This window comes from Anastrepha ludens, chromosome 6 (genome assembly GCF_028408465.1).
Source record: "Anastrepha ludens isolate Willacy chromosome 6, idAnaLude1.1, whole genome shotgun sequence".
NCBI classification, from domain to species: domain Eukaryota; kingdom Metazoa; phylum Arthropoda; class Insecta; order Diptera; family Tephritidae; genus Anastrepha; species Anastrepha ludens.
In genome coordinates this window covers 125,202,063-125,218,508 of record NC_071502.1, presented here as the reverse complement: position 1 = coordinate 125,218,508, position 16,446 = coordinate 125,202,063, and the positions used below count along the sequence as shown (strand labels likewise).

The following is a 16,446-nucleotide window of genomic DNA, read 5'->3' as shown; positions in this document are numbered from 1 at the left end:
AGCGCAGCAGTTATTCCACTTGCCATTGTCCACTTCAACTAAAACTTTGTGAATTGTTTACAAAGAACGAATTGAGACTGCAACTGTTGTCAAAAAGTCTGAGTTTTTTTTTCTGGAAAAAAGAAACTGACAAATGCAAAAGGAAAGACTTGAGTGAAACGCGGCTTGAATAGCACGAAATCTGTTATTAGGTGTATTTGTGGTTATGTGAGTTTGAGTAGCATTCTTTTTTAGAATTAAGCCAACAAATCCCTTATCGTTTGTAATTTGCGGCATTGATGCTCAAGCAATGAATCAATAAGTCTGCCTACATGCGATGATATAAAAAAACTGATCATTTCTACTTATGTATATATTCCATGTACATACATATATGATACAATAATACATATACATACACATATCCATATTGCTAGGCTAGACTTTCAATTAAAAAAATGCATTCGTTCTCTAATCCATTAATGTTTGCACTTTTTATGTGGCGTTTTTATGTAGTCTACAATGGAAATGGCAAAGGCAATGGCAACACTTTCAGGTTGACTGCCGCACAAAGCGATTGAATGACTGTGAAAAATGAAAACTGTGAATATTCAAAACAGACTAGCAATAACAAACCAGATATGGATTAGGGCGTCCTAAACCCCACTCATTTGTATGGTAATACATATACATATATGTATGTACACAAGGTCTGAGACCTGCAGCGGTCTGAGACCAACATGCAAGCCCCTAGTTAGCTCGAGGGGATGCCTAAACCAGTACAGCAAGCAATAAAAAAGAGCTTACAGGCTGCTGAAAAATGCAGAAACGCAACTACATGCATAAATACTTTTTGGGTTTCATGTATGAGTAAACGTATGTTGTATGTACGTATTCACATATACATATGTATATGTAACCTTGTGGACGAAATATTTTATTCGTGAGCTCATAAGGCCTTAAAAAATCAGATGAGGTATCGAATGAAATTACTAAGGTTTTTTTGTTTTCATGTGCAGTATGCCCATCAGCCTTAGAATCAGAAGTGTTTATGTAGGCAAATTGCATTTTGTTGTTGTTTTTTGTTTGGAAACAAATGACGTAACCCGAGATCAGTATAAAAAGCAGTTAAAAGTGCCTTTTTTTTAATAGAGATTTTATAATACGTTTTTTAAGTGAAATTAAAGGAGAAGATTAAATTAGATATATCGATTAATAAGAATTTAATGCCAAATTACAGTTCAATGAAAATTTTAAAAGTATTTACTTAGTGAATACACATTCCCATGCATATATACATATGTATGTTCATTCTTAATCAAATTATTACTCCTATAATTCATTAAACTACTTAACACTACACTTTTCTTTCTATCCTTCAATCTTCGCGTAGGAATCTGATGGTCAATTGTCCGAGACAGTCGATGACATCAACGGTACGTTAATATTCAAGAACGTTAGCGCCGAGCATCGTGGCAATTACACCTGTGTTGCGAGCAATTCGCAAGGGCAAATCAATGCCACCGTCACTGTGAATGTAGTAGTGGCGCCGCGCTTCTCTGTTGCGCCCGAAGGTCCCATCGAAACGGGTGAAATGGGGGTGGCGGTCATGCATTGTCAAGCTATTGGTGATCCCAAACCCACAATACAGTGGGACAAGGACTTGAAATATTTAAGTGAGAATAATACTGACAAGAATCGTTTTCGTTTTCTGGAGAATGGCACGCTCGAAATACGTGATGTACATACGGACGATGAGGGTCGTTACGGATGTACGATTGGTAACAGTGCCGGACTGAAGCGCGAGGAGGTACGCTTTGTTGTTAAATGTGAGTAATTTTTCATAACAACACTTGTTTTAAATTTTAATAAAATGCATAAAAAATATATCACTTCTTGACGATCATAAACATTTTTTTTATTTCCCTTTTTTTCATAAATGGGTAGCCTCTGACGGTGCTGCTTCTGAAGAAACAGGTGATGGCTTTCTTATCACACGCGCTGTTCTTATTACAATGTCTGTAGCCCTGGCTTATATAGTTCTAGTTGTTGGCTTAATGATTTGGTGCCGCTTCCGCCGCCAAGCACGTAAGGCACGCTTAAACGAAGCTAATAAAGATAACCCTGAATCTGGTGAACTAGGCAAATCGCCCGAAAATGAGCCTTGCCTGCCAGAGCACGTGTCCTCTGGAAAGACTCGTAAAGTAAATGGCAATAATAACCCTCGTGGCAGCGGCAACGAGGCAGCAAAATCCGACGACACGGCTTGTAGTAACCACTCGAAGGGCTCAAAACGTTCACACGCCTTGGATCAGTTGGCCTTGCCACGTTCAGGTATCAGTGAGCTTATACAAATAGGACGGGGCGAGTTTGGTGATATATTTGTAGGCAAAGTAAAGGCGTCGGTTATTCGCCAAGTGGACGAAAAAGATATTGAAACAGACAGACATAATAACGGTGAAAATAATGGTGCAATCACTTCAATCGAAAAGCGACGTTCGAAAACATCAATGGATGACATTGAAGAGATACGAGAAGAACAAGAAACCGGCAGTGCCGATGGTGATACTACATCTACAACAACAGATGAATACAAATTAGTGTTGGTTAAGGCATTGAATAAATTTAAGGATGAAAATATTTGTCAGGAATTCAAAAGACAAATCGATATGTTTCGCGCTATTTCACATAAGGGCGTGGTCCGATTGTTTGGCATCTGCCGCGAGAAAGATCCACATTATTTGGTTCTGGAATACACAGACTGGGTTAGTATGAATTGCTATACTCAAAGTATGAAGGTTTTATTTCATGATTTATTAGTTTTGACGTGATAGCGTCAATGGTCGTTATCTTGCTCATTCGTCGTTATCTTGATCATGGTCGTTACCTTGCATGAACTGCAAGCGAGAGCGCGGAACGAACGACAAAAAGCACAATCGGCCCCCACGTTCGGCAACGATCGACATCTGGCTCTCTCCTACTTGAGTGAGCATTAGGCGGGTAGATTTAAAAATCGCTCATTGCTCTGTGAAAATCGTATTCTAGGGATCAAAATAAGAAACTTTGCCGAAGGAACCATACCCCTAAAACGAATTCTGATGCCCCCCACACAATCTAAATTGAACATATCTTTCATGAATTTGATAAATGTTTCGTCATTTTTCATGCTTGTGTAAATGTAACTTGACCTATTCCATTGCGATTCCATTTACCTCCTCCTCTATATCCATACAAAATATCTATCAAACAAATAAAATTAAAATTTTGTTTTGAAAATTGCAACCTTTACTTCAGTATTTTCTTATGACGTTGTCACGTTAAACTATCGTCAATAAACCGACTTTACAGACAACCTCTTTTTTTTTATTCCTAGGGTGACCTGAAACAATTCCTTCTGGCCACTGCCGGCAAAGTAAATACCTCGAATAATTCTGCACCATCGCCTCCACCACTCCAGACGGGGCAAATTTTGGCGGTAGCATACCAAATTGCGCGTGGCATGGATGCCATTTACAGATCGCGATTTATACACAAGTAAGGAATAAAATTTGAATATTTGCTGAACTGCGCTTCTTAGGCAAAATAGCCTTCTGCATTTGCATTCTAATTTGAACAGAAGTATTTGTAAATTGTAATACACAAATTAATAATTTTACTATTTTCTACACTCCTTTGAAGGGACTTAGCTACCCGCAACTGTGTCATCTCCAGTGATTTTATTGTGAAAGTCTCATACCCCGCTTTATCCAAAGACAAATACAGTCGAGAATACTACAAGCACCGCAACACTCTATTGCCTGTTCGCTGGCTGGCGCCTGAATGTATTCAAGAGGATGATTACACAACAAAGAGTGATATTTTTGCATTTGGTGTTGTTGTTTGGGAGCTATTCAGCCAGGCCACGAAATTACCTTTCGAAGAGCTGAGTAACGAAGAGGTTATACAACGCAGTCAGTCTTGCAAATTGGAGTGGGCATGTGCGAATGGCACACCAGATAGTTTGAAAGAGATTTTGGTGAGTAATTTATGTATTTACGCTAATTGATTATTTAATTAAATTGATCTTAAGATGCATTTGTATTATTAGCTATGAAGTCTCAAAGTAACGTAATCCATTTTTTTTTTTCAAGAAATTATATTTAATACATAGATAAAAGGAATAAACAATTTTCGAAGACTTCTTGCATAAATTCAAGTGTACTTGTATAAATTTTGCCTGACTATAAACTTGTCCTCAAAGTAGTGCACACTAGGGATGCCAATCCCGGAGTTCCGGTATGGCAGTTAGTAGATCTGATTAAAGAAATTTGCTTGTTTTCTAATGATGGGGATGGAGGCCAACAAGTGTTGAGCAGAACGATGCCCCTTATCTGTTGGCTTTATATGCAATAAATTCAGGTCGCGCTTGGAGAATAGTACCCTCAGTACTTAAATTTTTTAAGGTCAATCCTTTTGTTATGCTTTGATTTAAAATACTGTAATAAGGTGAGTTCATCTATGTTACACCTGTTGAACAATTAACTTTAACAAAATCAAAGGGGCAGTTTCAGGATTGTGTGAATATAAAATAAGTTCCCGAAAACACCGGAATGAGTAATATCTCAAAAATTGGCATCCCAAGTGCACACTGATTAATGGCAACGTTTGATATTTCTGTACTGTTTAAAGATATCAACATGATTTATTAAAGAGAGATAGGTTACAATTTTGACTCAAACAACAATGTAGTAAAATTTCATTTTGAGATTTTAATTTTTTCCTCTTGAACTCATATACGTATAGTTAAAACAGACGTTTGCTCCCATTTTATTTCTAAATTGCTTTTATTTTCCTCTCATTACAGCTCACCTGTTGGAACTTAAATCCGAAAGAGCGACCATCGTTTAGTCAACTCTGCTCAGCACTCAGTAAAGCAATGCAAAATGGTGATAAATAAATATACTTTTCTTATTTATAATTTATTCAACATATTTACCTTAAAATATTTATGTAATTTTATTTTACTTATAAGTTGAGAAGCTGAGAATCTATATATAATTTTTGGGGGCTTTAGTGGTAAGCCAAATAATTTTTTTTATTTTTATTATTAATAAGTTTTGACAATTTATATGTTTCTTATTTAATTTTAATCAGTTTTTTATGCGAAATAATTGTTGAAAATTAACGTGATTTTTGCGCCACTTCAAACTCGCGCTTTATTATGTTACATTTCAATGGGCTATAACACTGCAAACCCGACATTTTTCTAAAAATTATGATTAAATAATATGATATTTTTATGAAAAATTGTTGAATTTTTATTTTTAATTTGCAATTTGAAACTTAGATTTATTAGATGCTCGAAGGTGAATGAACAGTATTTAAAAAAAAAATATTATATTATTAAAATTTATTATGAAGCAAGCAAATTGTCAAAAAGTCCCTGCGCTATAGTTTTTAAACGTACTGTAGTTCCAAAGGCATCCGATATTCTACAATTATAAATACGTATTTTGCATAAACATGCAGGGCTTGGCTGAGGAGTGGTGGATAATGTGTTCAACACATTTTAGAAAAAAGTCTAAAGTTTCGTAGAAATGTTACGCAAAATAGCTGCGTAATTCGTTGGCCAGAAAAATTGCCATTTTGTAAAACAATTAAAAAAGTACAGAAAATGCATTTACTATATTAAATTAATATGTGAATTTACTTGCTTACATGCGTACATATGTATGTATGGTTAAATTGGAAAACATACAATACATACATTCGACACCGGTAAATTTGTGCTGAATTCTACTTATTGCATAATTGGCGAGCGCCATTTTTACGTAATATTGTTGTACTTGTATATAATTTTGAAAAGTTGCGCTATGTGTGTTTTAAAACAAACGTACATATGTAAATAGATATGTACTTGTGTGCATCACATTGAAAACTAGGATTAGGTGCAAATGTAACTTCCAGAAAAGTTTTCCTTTGATTAAGACACATACATACAGACCCACAAACGCACATACGTATTTATTTTGTATTTTTGATGGCATCTTCTTTCAAATGTATTAAATGTACGGTAAATAGGCGCATACTTATGCACATTCATGAATACATATGTATGTATGTATGTATGTCGCTAGATGGACATGATAGTTCAAAAATTATCAACGAATGTTTTTAGGTTCTTAATCAAATACAGTTTACACAGAACTTAGGGGCTTTATATACTTATACATACATACTAAGTTACTAGCCATTTATAAGCATACATATACATACATATATATAAGTAATATAATTTCCACTGTATATATAACAAATATACATGCATACATCCATATATTAATAATATAAATAATCTAATTTTTTAAATAACACTAAGCACACACGTATGGGTATAGTATACGCATTTGTATGCTTATATATAAGTATAACGGAAGAATTTTACAAAGGAGCTGACACTAAAATTCATCTCATCAAAAGCACTAGTCAAGTAGTCAAGTGTGGAAAACATCAAAAAATCGATACATAAAAAATACATACTTATACGAGTATGTATGTATATCTGCGTACTTTTGACATAACAACTAAAATTGCTTTACTCATAGCTTTCACTGCTATTTTTTACATTACTATTAACATTTTACTGAGATCAAGGGTCTTTCAAAAGACGCGCCTAGATGTTGTTCAAAAATAAAACATGTAAAAATTTTGATTCTTTCAGATTTCACTGTTTTTATTCAAAAAAACAGCTCTTAATAATTATGTGTGACAAATTACATCATTTATATGTCCACCATGGGAACGTCAGCAGGCGAGAATCAAAATTTTCAAGGACTCGCACATTATCGAATTTAGTTCAACAACCTCAATCCGAATGTTGGGCTTCATCTCTGGAATCGTTGTTGCCTTATTCACATAGACTCAACTTTTCAAAAAAGCCCACAAAAATTAGTCCAGATCTTGTGATCAGGATATAGGTGGCCAGTTTATGTCCCCATTACGTGAAATTAATCGACCGGGAAACTTGGGTCGCAAAAATGCAATGATTTCCCGTGTTGTGTGGCTTCTAAAGGCTCCATCCTGCTAAAAATAAAGATCGCCTTATGTCAATTCCTTTAAGCTCAGGGCACAAAACATCTTCAATCAGTTGTTGGCTTCAATTGTCAAATGTGAAAGATGACATAAAAAAAGGTACCGTCTAAGAATTATTCACTACTCTACGCGTAACTTTTGAAAGACCTTTTAAAACCTTTTGAGCCTTATTCATGAATGTGTTAATATTTTTCGAATGATATATTATATAAAACTGCATGTCCATATGGTTTAAAATTATGATATCTTAAAATTATTTGAAATCTTTTTCTTATTCGTCATAAATTAGGTTGGTAAACTAAATCTGTCAATAACATAAGATTTAAACATTTCGCTAAAACACAGGCAGAAAGTACACAGATGTATGTATGTATAAGTATATACATATGTATGTACTTGCATGCATATTATCGAAATCTAAAATACTTATTAACAAGAAATTTATGAGAAGTCTCCACACAGAAATATTTTCAGATTCACTGAAACCGGTTACTAGTTACATAACATTAGAGCATTTTTTACAAACCTCAGTCTCCGGAAATCACTGAATAAAAAAAAAATTTTGAGTGTCTTTCTCGTTCATACAAAATAGGTTTGAGGACATCTGAAAGCTCTGAGGTGGATTTTAGTTTTCAGCAAACTTCGAAAGTACCATAAAGTAAATGCGGTTGCATGCAATTGTGCCGAATATTGTTTTGAGAAGTCGCGAAGCATTTCGTAAACGCAATAAATAATCTGTTTTTAACATGAACGGTTAAATAAATATGTCTAAATAAAATTTTAAGCTTAAATTTTTTTTACCTATAAACAACATAGATGGCTTATGTTGTAGTTTTGACTACGAAGGTAAATAATATATTTTTACCACTTGTCCACTTTTGTATGTTTTGCATAACTGTTTTCTTTCTTTTGTTTAAAATTTATAAAAAGTATTGTATTAATTTCTTTCGTATTTTTTATTGAAATTCGAATTGAGATCTCTATAGTGAATATGTCTATATTGTCTTAAAAGACATGTTTGTATGTATATTAGTTTTAAGTGCATTTTAAGCTTATCATGTTTGAATTATTTTTTTTATAAAAAATGAGCAAATAAAGCATACAAGTTAAGAACTTGTAAAACATAAGTTCTAAAAAAATAAATTTTTTTATTACCGGTCCAACTGACCGCACTTTATTCACTAACTTCCAAAACCAAAAAGCCGCTTAAACAAGTAAACTACTTAATTTATATTAATACAAATTGTGGCGTGACTTAATTCTAGGAACTTAAATAAGCAACTTTATAATACTTGCATTATTGCAGAAATCAATATGGAAATTGAGTAAGCAATTTTATTAAAAAGAATATAAGAAGCAAAGAGTTCCTTAACTTGGTTTGGGTTAACTCTTCCCTTCTTAAATCGATTGTCCGCAATCGAGTATTGAATTATGGTGTTTTAATTTCAAGAAATGGCCCCGCTTGGGTGTTTGGCATATGTTCGGTAGTTATTATTGATTGAGGTGATAAATACAGTTTTTGTCTATACTTATTATTAAGTATAAGCGAGAATAAAAGTTGCAATAATAACTGAAAGTACAATAGATATATCTGAACTTAAGCTAATTACATTCATTTTTTTATTTTCATCTACTAAATTTCTAATGGTATCTTCATGTTGTATTTGTTTTAAATATAGATTTTCAATTTGTAAGTCCAATTTTGAAGCATTTTTAGTTTCTTTGATTTTTGTGACTAAATTTGGTAATACAAGTGTTTCGTACATTTTTAAGTTTACATTTGTATAGGTTTTATTCAGAACATTAATATTACAATTTTCAAATTTAATGAGGAAGGTTCCTTCTTGTCTTATTTATAATTTGTTACAATCGTGAGTTATTTTTCCTTTAAAATTCTTAAATATGAGTGTTCCTTGTACCATTTCTACTACTTCAGATTTTACTGAAATTTCCATTTTACATTGTGCTTCCTTAAATTTTAAAATGTTTGCAATACATTCATTATCTAATGAAATCAAGTTTTTTTCTAATTTGTCTTTCACATTTATACTATAAATTTTATTAGAGTTATCTGTTAATATTTCTGATGGGTTCAAAAACACTGATTTGTTTGCAATATTTGGTAATGGTTCAAATTGGATTTTGGCTAGAGGACTAGGAGAGAATTGAGGTATTAGTAAAGTTAGGATAATGGTATTTTCTTGGAAAAGTACTACAATTTTCGTATTGCTATAGCTATCGTAGTCGTTAATCAAACTAAGTTCCTTTTGCGTCAAATGTCCGTGGGAATAATTCCCAATTTGCTGGAAAATATAATTTGTCCTATGTTATCAACATGGTTATTCAAAAGCGATATGTCATTGTTTATACTGTCTGTGCGATAAATCGCACTTCGTCTTCCAGTGTTTTGATTTTATTCTGTGCACCGTCCTTGAACTCATTAATATATCTACTGACTAAAGTTTGTTTATATGGGCAGTTATGTTAGTTATTTGTTCGGTCATGAAATTGTTTATGTACGTCAAGTCACTTAGTTTAATGTAGGTGCCTTTTTCATTGTCCTTTATTTTGGTTAACGTGTCTTTTATTTCCTGTTCATCGTCGCTGTCCATGGAGCCGGCGATGTACTTTAAGCCTTTTCCTAGGACGTTAATTAGTCCCCTTTTTGACTTAGAGTGAATGTGTATACTATTCACTTTTGCTTTCAGCAATATTAGATTTTTATTTACCGTTTCTAGAAGTCGCTCATCTTCAAATGTTATTCCCTTTAATGTGTTTAGATTATTAGAAATTAATGCTATTGTTTCCTCATACGTCTTTAAATTTATAAAATGTAGGATTTTATTATAGTGATTAATTGTCCTGAATTCTCCTGTCTTGATGGGTATGTACCAGAGACCTGCATGGCTCACTGTTTTCTTGAGTTGTTCATACGCTAAATTTCTTGCTCACATTCAGTCAATTGAACCAAAATATTTGGTCAAGTGCAGTCAGCTCATGCAGGCGAACGCGTAGTTCAGCTTAGTCAACACGTATGATCTAATGTCTTCGGCTCAAATCCAATCATTGAACAAAAAGCAGCATTGAATGAAATTAGCATCGGCCTTTGCGTTCCGCCGTAGCCGAATGGGTTGGTGCGTGATTACCATTCGGAATTCAGAGAGAGGTCGTTGGTTCGAATCTCGGTGAAAGCAAAATTAATAAAAACATTTTTCTAATAGCGGTCGCTCCTCGGCAGGTAATGGCAAACCTCCGAGTGTATTTCTGCCATGAAAAAGCTCCTCATAAAAATATCTGCCGTTCGGAGTCGGCTTGAAACTGTAGGTCCCTCCATTTGTGGAAAAACATCAATACGCACACCACAAATAGGAGGAGGAGCTCGGCCAAACACCTAACAGAAGTGTACGCGCCAATTATTTATTTATTTTTTTTTTTTTTTGCGTTCAAACGATCAAACTAGCACATGTTCGAGCAAACGAGCGTTGGCGTACAATGTACGCTGTAAATTGCGTTTCGTATTTGAAAGGATAGTTGGTTTCAGCCGTTGAAAAAATGAATTGCAATGTTTTCCTTATTTACATTATTTTCTTTCGTGTTTTATTATAAGTTTTAAGAAAAAAAACAAATATAAAAATTTAGCGTTTTTGCTTTAAAATTTTGCTTTTACTTTGCTATCGTTAGTTACAAGCAAAAACTCATGCGGGATCATACGTGTTCAAACCGGCTTATTTGGCTCTATAGTCCTTTTATTCTTGCTCAAAAAAATGAATGTACAGCCGAACGAGCAAATACCCGAAACGGCTGCTATGAAGACGATTGGTGATAACATCGGAGAGCTAAAACGCAGCACATGATTTGATTGAGCTGAAATGAACAATGACAATAACTTATTTGAACAAGTTCGATCGTTTGAACGCAAAGGCCTGTTTTTTTGTTCAAGCGAAGCGTATGAATGTTTTACACTGAGCCGGTGCAGTTCTCTGGTATGTACCCATTGTTGTTTGTAAGGTCCTGTACAAAGATTTGCTGAGCAGTAACTGCTAGTACCAGCGTGAAGATTGTAAAGGTTAACATGTTCTGTCCTGTAACGAAAGGTATTAAGTATAATGTATCTATGAGTGCCTTATCATGACTTTTTGATATTATTTTTATGTACGACTCGGCCAGTTTTAGTTTTTACTGTCGTGTTGTAATTCTGGGCAACTATTTCCTTTCGATACCTAGCTGACAACTTGTTTCCTAATCTTTTGTTTATTTTAACGAATATTTCTTCTCCCTTTACATATTCTTTGGGAATAGATCTATTTTTGTTGTGGTACGCAAGGTCAGTAGCTTGTTTTTCCGAGAGTTTTTTCACTGTTTCTTGCCTGTCTTTTTCTAGCAACTCTGGGTTGCTACTAACTCTTCTACCAAAGAATATTTCCATTGGTCTTTTCCCTGTAACTGTGTGCACTGAAAAATTATATTCTTTTACTGCTCTTTCTAATAATTCCTGGAATGACCGGTGTATTTCTCGCATTGTAGACAACGCATTATTTCTTGCAGTGTTGAATGGAATCGTTCGACCTGACCGTTAGAGCAACTTGTATATGGAGCTGTTCGAAAAATGTGTGTTCCCAACCCATTTTCTATCATGAACTTAATAGATTCTGAATAGAAGGATTTTTCATTGTCCATGACCAACGTTTCAGGAATGAGTGAAAAGAGAATGTCTCTTAGAGGTTGCCGTATGTCTTCTGCCGCTCTGGACTTTATGGGCTTCGCCATAGCGTATTTAGAAAATTTATCAATTGCTGTTAGTACTAGTTCCTTTCCCATCACAAATATATCTAGGTGAACTATCTGACCGGGGCAACGTGGTATGGGTGTTGGCTGGATTTGGGGTTTCATTGGGTGACGATCATACTTGTTTTCTTTACAAATTACGCATTTTTTTATAATTTTTTAAATTTTGTTCGCCATTGAGGGGAAATAGTACCTTTCAAGAATTTGAGTACGATTTTCTTTAGAGTTCCTGTGTGCTCTGTCATGCACCCTGATTATGATATTCTCCTGTTCTTCTTTGCTAATTATATCGTCCACCATTACTTGGGTGAATCTTATTTTGTATTTCAGGAAGTGTAATGGGTACAATTCCTGTATTTTTCCCATAATTTGTTCGTCTGCTTTTATACAGTTTATCACTGATGGATTTAAATATCTCTTCAAAATGGAAATCAATTTCTCCTCGCAATAATCTTGTTCTGTTATAATATGACAGTGGTACGTGGGGAATATTATTTTAAATTGATATGATGACATTACGTCCCTATTCAGAAATATTTGATTCTTAAAGGCATTTATAGGTGCCTCAACAACAAGGATTAAATTATGAGCCGAACTTTCGTCTGAGTTCGTGGCTATTAATAGCGTGTTTAACTCTTGCTCCGTTATCCTAGATAGAGCATCTGCTACAACATTCGCCTTTCCTGGCTTATAGAACATTTCATAACTGTACTCTTCGAGTATAGCCTTCCATCTCTTCATTTTACTGTTGTTATTCTTATTGCTTAGCGCATAGGTTAACGGCTGGTGGTCTGTGAATATTTTGACCTTAACCGACCCATACAGGTAATTTCTCAAAGAGTTCAGAGCCCATATTATAGCTAACATTTCCTTTTCGTTAGCCGCATAATGCTCCTCCATTTTATTTAAAGTTCTGGAGATAAATGATATTGGTCTATCATTTTGTGAAAGGACTGCACCGATAGCAAAGTTTGAGGCATCTGTTACTAGCTCAAAATCTTTACTAAAATCTGGGTAAGCAAGTACTAAATCTTCTGAGGTGAGTGCATTCTTTATTTTGGCAAAAGATTCCTTAGCATCATCATTTAAACTTATTCGTAATTTTGCGGATTTATTTTTGGACGTTCGTCCTCCCTCCCCCCTTAAAAGGGATGTCAGGGGCTTAGCAAGTTTTGAGTAGTCCTTGATAAACCGCCTATAGTATCCTGACATGCCAAGAAAACTACGAAGCTCTTTAAGGGTTTGTGGTTCAGGAAAATTTTGTATAGCCCTAACCTTTTCCTGATTAGTTTTAATCCCATGGGGTGTAATAACGTAGCCTAAAAAATCTACTTCTTTTTTGAAAAACTTACACTTGTCTAATTGCACTTTCATATTGGATTCTTCCAAAGCTTTGAATATGTTTTTTATGTGTTTAAAATGTTCTTCTTCTGATTTACTGAAAATAATGATGTCATCTATGTAAACATAGCAGCATCTTCCAATGTATTCCCGTAGGATATCGTCAAGCGTACGCTGGAAAATTGACGGTGCGTTTTTTAGGCCAAACGGCAGCCGTGTGAATTCATATTTTCCATTATTTATGCTGAACGCAGTTTTTTCCATATCAGATTTTTTTAGTGGAATCTGATGGAATCCACTTTTAAGGTCGAGAACTGAAAAAAAATTACTAGTTCGTAGTTGAGAGATGACTTCTGAAATCTCTGGAATGGGATATCTGTCGGCAATTGTGATTGAATTTAACTTCCTATAGTCTATGACCATTCTATATTGTTTTTTTCCAGTTTGGTCTGGTTTCTTAGGAACTATCCATACCGGAGAGTTAAAAGAAGACCTAGATGGTCTTATGATTCCATCTTTTAGAAGCTTTTCTATGAAGCAGGGTAAGGGTAGAGCTTCGTGTACACAGGCGAGTTTGTCGTGATTCTAATTTCGCCCACTACTCTAGTTGTATACGTAAGCTTTTCATCCGGTTCTGAAAAAGGTTACTATATGTATTTGCAATTATTTTCATTCCTTTTTTTTGTTCGTTTGACAAATTTTCCTCTTCAATGTTTATTGCATTTACACATTGCGTCGGGAGTTGCTTAAGGTGTACTTTGAAACCATTACTTAATACCATAATATTTTCATTGGTATAGATAACTGCCCCTATTTCCCTAAGGGGCAAATATACCATCGAATGTTTTTAGAGAGGGCATTAGGTAAAATTTTATTTTATTATCTAACTTAAAGAGTTTTACAAATGTATGCTCGCTAATTTTTATGTCGCCTACTATTGACTTGGCAAAAAATGGATTTTTATTTGCTATACGCTTACTCACTAATTCCGGCTTAACATAATTTTTCCTTGATCCTGTATCTAATAAAAATTTTAGCGTCTTTCCGCTCTCCGTCCTTACTTCAAAATATGGCAACGAAGAGCTTATCATGCAAAAAAATGGATGTCACTTGGTTCGCCAAACTGCTTATCCTCATCTAACTGTTGTTCGTTTGTTATTCCAGTCGTGTTAATATGATACGTTCTCTGATTTTTTGCTTGTTGGTGATTACCGAATTGTTGTGGCCTTTTTCCAAAATGTTGGTTTGGTTGTGGCTTATTCATATAATTTATTCTACGAGAGTGCATGCTTGAGTCCACTTCCATGGGTTCTGGCTTTGGCTGTGGCCTAGGTGGACGAGGAGGGATCACGTTATTTTGTTCTCGTTGGTTAAAAAATAATTGCCTTGGTTGGGGAATATAGGCTAATTGTGGGTGAAATATTGGTTTCTGCTGTTGTCCAGAGTTTCGCTTTGAGTATTGCTGTGAAGGTGGTTTCCATCTTCCGTTGTAAGCATGGTTCGAGCGAAAGCTTTGGTTCTCCAGCTTGAGGCAAAGGTGAAGAGCCTGTGGCAAGCCCACCGGTTCTCTGATCCCTCAGATGCGAGGCAAGTCGCCATTTAAATCCCTAATGAAGGTGTCGAGAGCTTTGTCCCTATATGCCTTTGTCAGCAGAGTAAGAGATTCATTACCCATTTCAAGACATCCTAATCTATTCAATATTAGTGAAAGATGTGAGTACACTTTTTGGTAAAATTCTTGGATGCTATTACTACCTTGTACCAGTATTGTCATCTGATATTCCAGAGTAGATAGGTCACGTTTGCCCCCATAATGTGTGATTAAGCATTGTGAGATTGCACTCCAATTGAACGGTGTGTTATAAGATTCTAACGCTATGTCAGCGTTACCTGTGATTTTATTTCTGATCACACTCAAAATTCCGCAATATTTCGGCGTTCCCTTTATAGGTTCGTATATTGTCAAAATTCTGTCCACACTTTTCTTCCACGAATTAAATTCTCCTGGTTTCACAGAGAATTCTTTTAAAGATTTCGCGACGTCCGGTATTTTGTCCATATCATTTAGATTTTCCCCCTGTTTGTCTATTGGTTGGTCCCTAATATTGGCTAATCCAGCGTTTGGATTGAGAGTTTCTCGGATAGCCTGAAGTCCTTGGTTTCTAAAAACGTCCGCCGCTATATCCGAAATAAGAACTCTTAAATCGTCTAAACTTAACTGAGCATTTTGCGAAGTACTAGGAGCGGAATTTGAGGGTTTCGCCATTTTATATATATATATCTTTTTGTTTTGTAACAGAAATATTAACTCAACTCAAATTTTTACTTACTTTCTTATTTTTATATGATAATTAAAGTTTTTGATTGTTGTTATATCATTAAAATAAACTTAACTTACGATGCAAATAATCTTTCTGGACTCTTGAAGCACCTCTCTGATGATTTGTTTGTTGGATTTTGGTGATGGTACGCTTCACTTCCAGGATCACGCTTCACTTCACGGGATCACTTCTCTTTTATGTTCTTGTTTGGACTTGGTGTTAATTTTTTCTGCTTCTCAGGAGACTTTCTTCCCTTCAGTACTTGCCTTTTATAAATTGTTAATATTTAACCCTTACGGATTTTTGTTGGGATCAAGGCTGGCACTTGTCCTTTACGGATTTTGTTTGTTTCACTTATCCTTTGCGGATTTTGTTGTTGCACTTATCCTTTACGGATTTTGTTGTTGCATTTATCCTTTACGGATTTTTGTTGTTTCACTTATCCTTTACGGATTTTGTTGTTGCACTTATCCTTTACGGATTTTGTTGTTGCATTTATCCTTTACGGATTTTTGTTGTTTCACTTATCCTTTACGGATTTTGTCGTTGCACTTATCCTTTACGGATTTTGTTGTTGCATTTATCCTTTACGGATTTTTTTGTTGTTGCGGCACAGGTTGGCACATATATGCCCCCGTTTTGCTTTTGCGCTACTTCGGAGCCTAGTTACCGACTTTTTACTCAACTGCTCGGGCGCCAGTTAAGAACTTGTAAAATATAAGTTCTAAAAAAATAAATTTTTTTATTACCGGTCCAACTGACCGCACTTTATTCACTAACTTCCAAAACCAAAAAGCCGCTTAAACAAGTAAACTACTTAATTTATATTAATAAAAATTGTGGCGTGACTTAATTCTAGGAACTTAAATAAGCAACTTTATAATACTTGCATTATTGCAGAAATCAATATGGAAATTGAGTAAGCAATTTTATTAAAAAGAATATAAGA

General features: G+C 34.7%; 1 protein-coding gene across 1 annotated transcript in view; it reads left to right on the top strand.

Moving 5' to 3' along the window:
- The window catches only part of LOC128865662 (tyrosine-protein kinase-like otk), a 45,807-nt gene extending 37,209 nt beyond the window's left edge, over nt 1-8,598 (top strand). Inside the window, exons 5-9 of the mRNA XM_054105900.1 lie at nt 1,373-1,808; nt 1,927-2,744; nt 3,353-3,513; nt 3,658-3,994; nt 4,823-8,598. Of these exons, the coding sequence (XP_053961875.1) occupies nt 1,373-1,808; nt 1,927-2,744; nt 3,353-3,513; nt 3,658-3,994; nt 4,823-4,915 (1,845 nt within the window). The 3' untranslated portion in view covers nt 4,916-8,598. The remainder of the gene's footprint in view (nt 1-1,372; nt 1,809-1,926; nt 2,745-3,352; nt 3,514-3,657; nt 3,995-4,822) is intronic.
- The last annotated feature ends 7,848 nt before the right edge of the window (nt 8,599-16,446 follow it).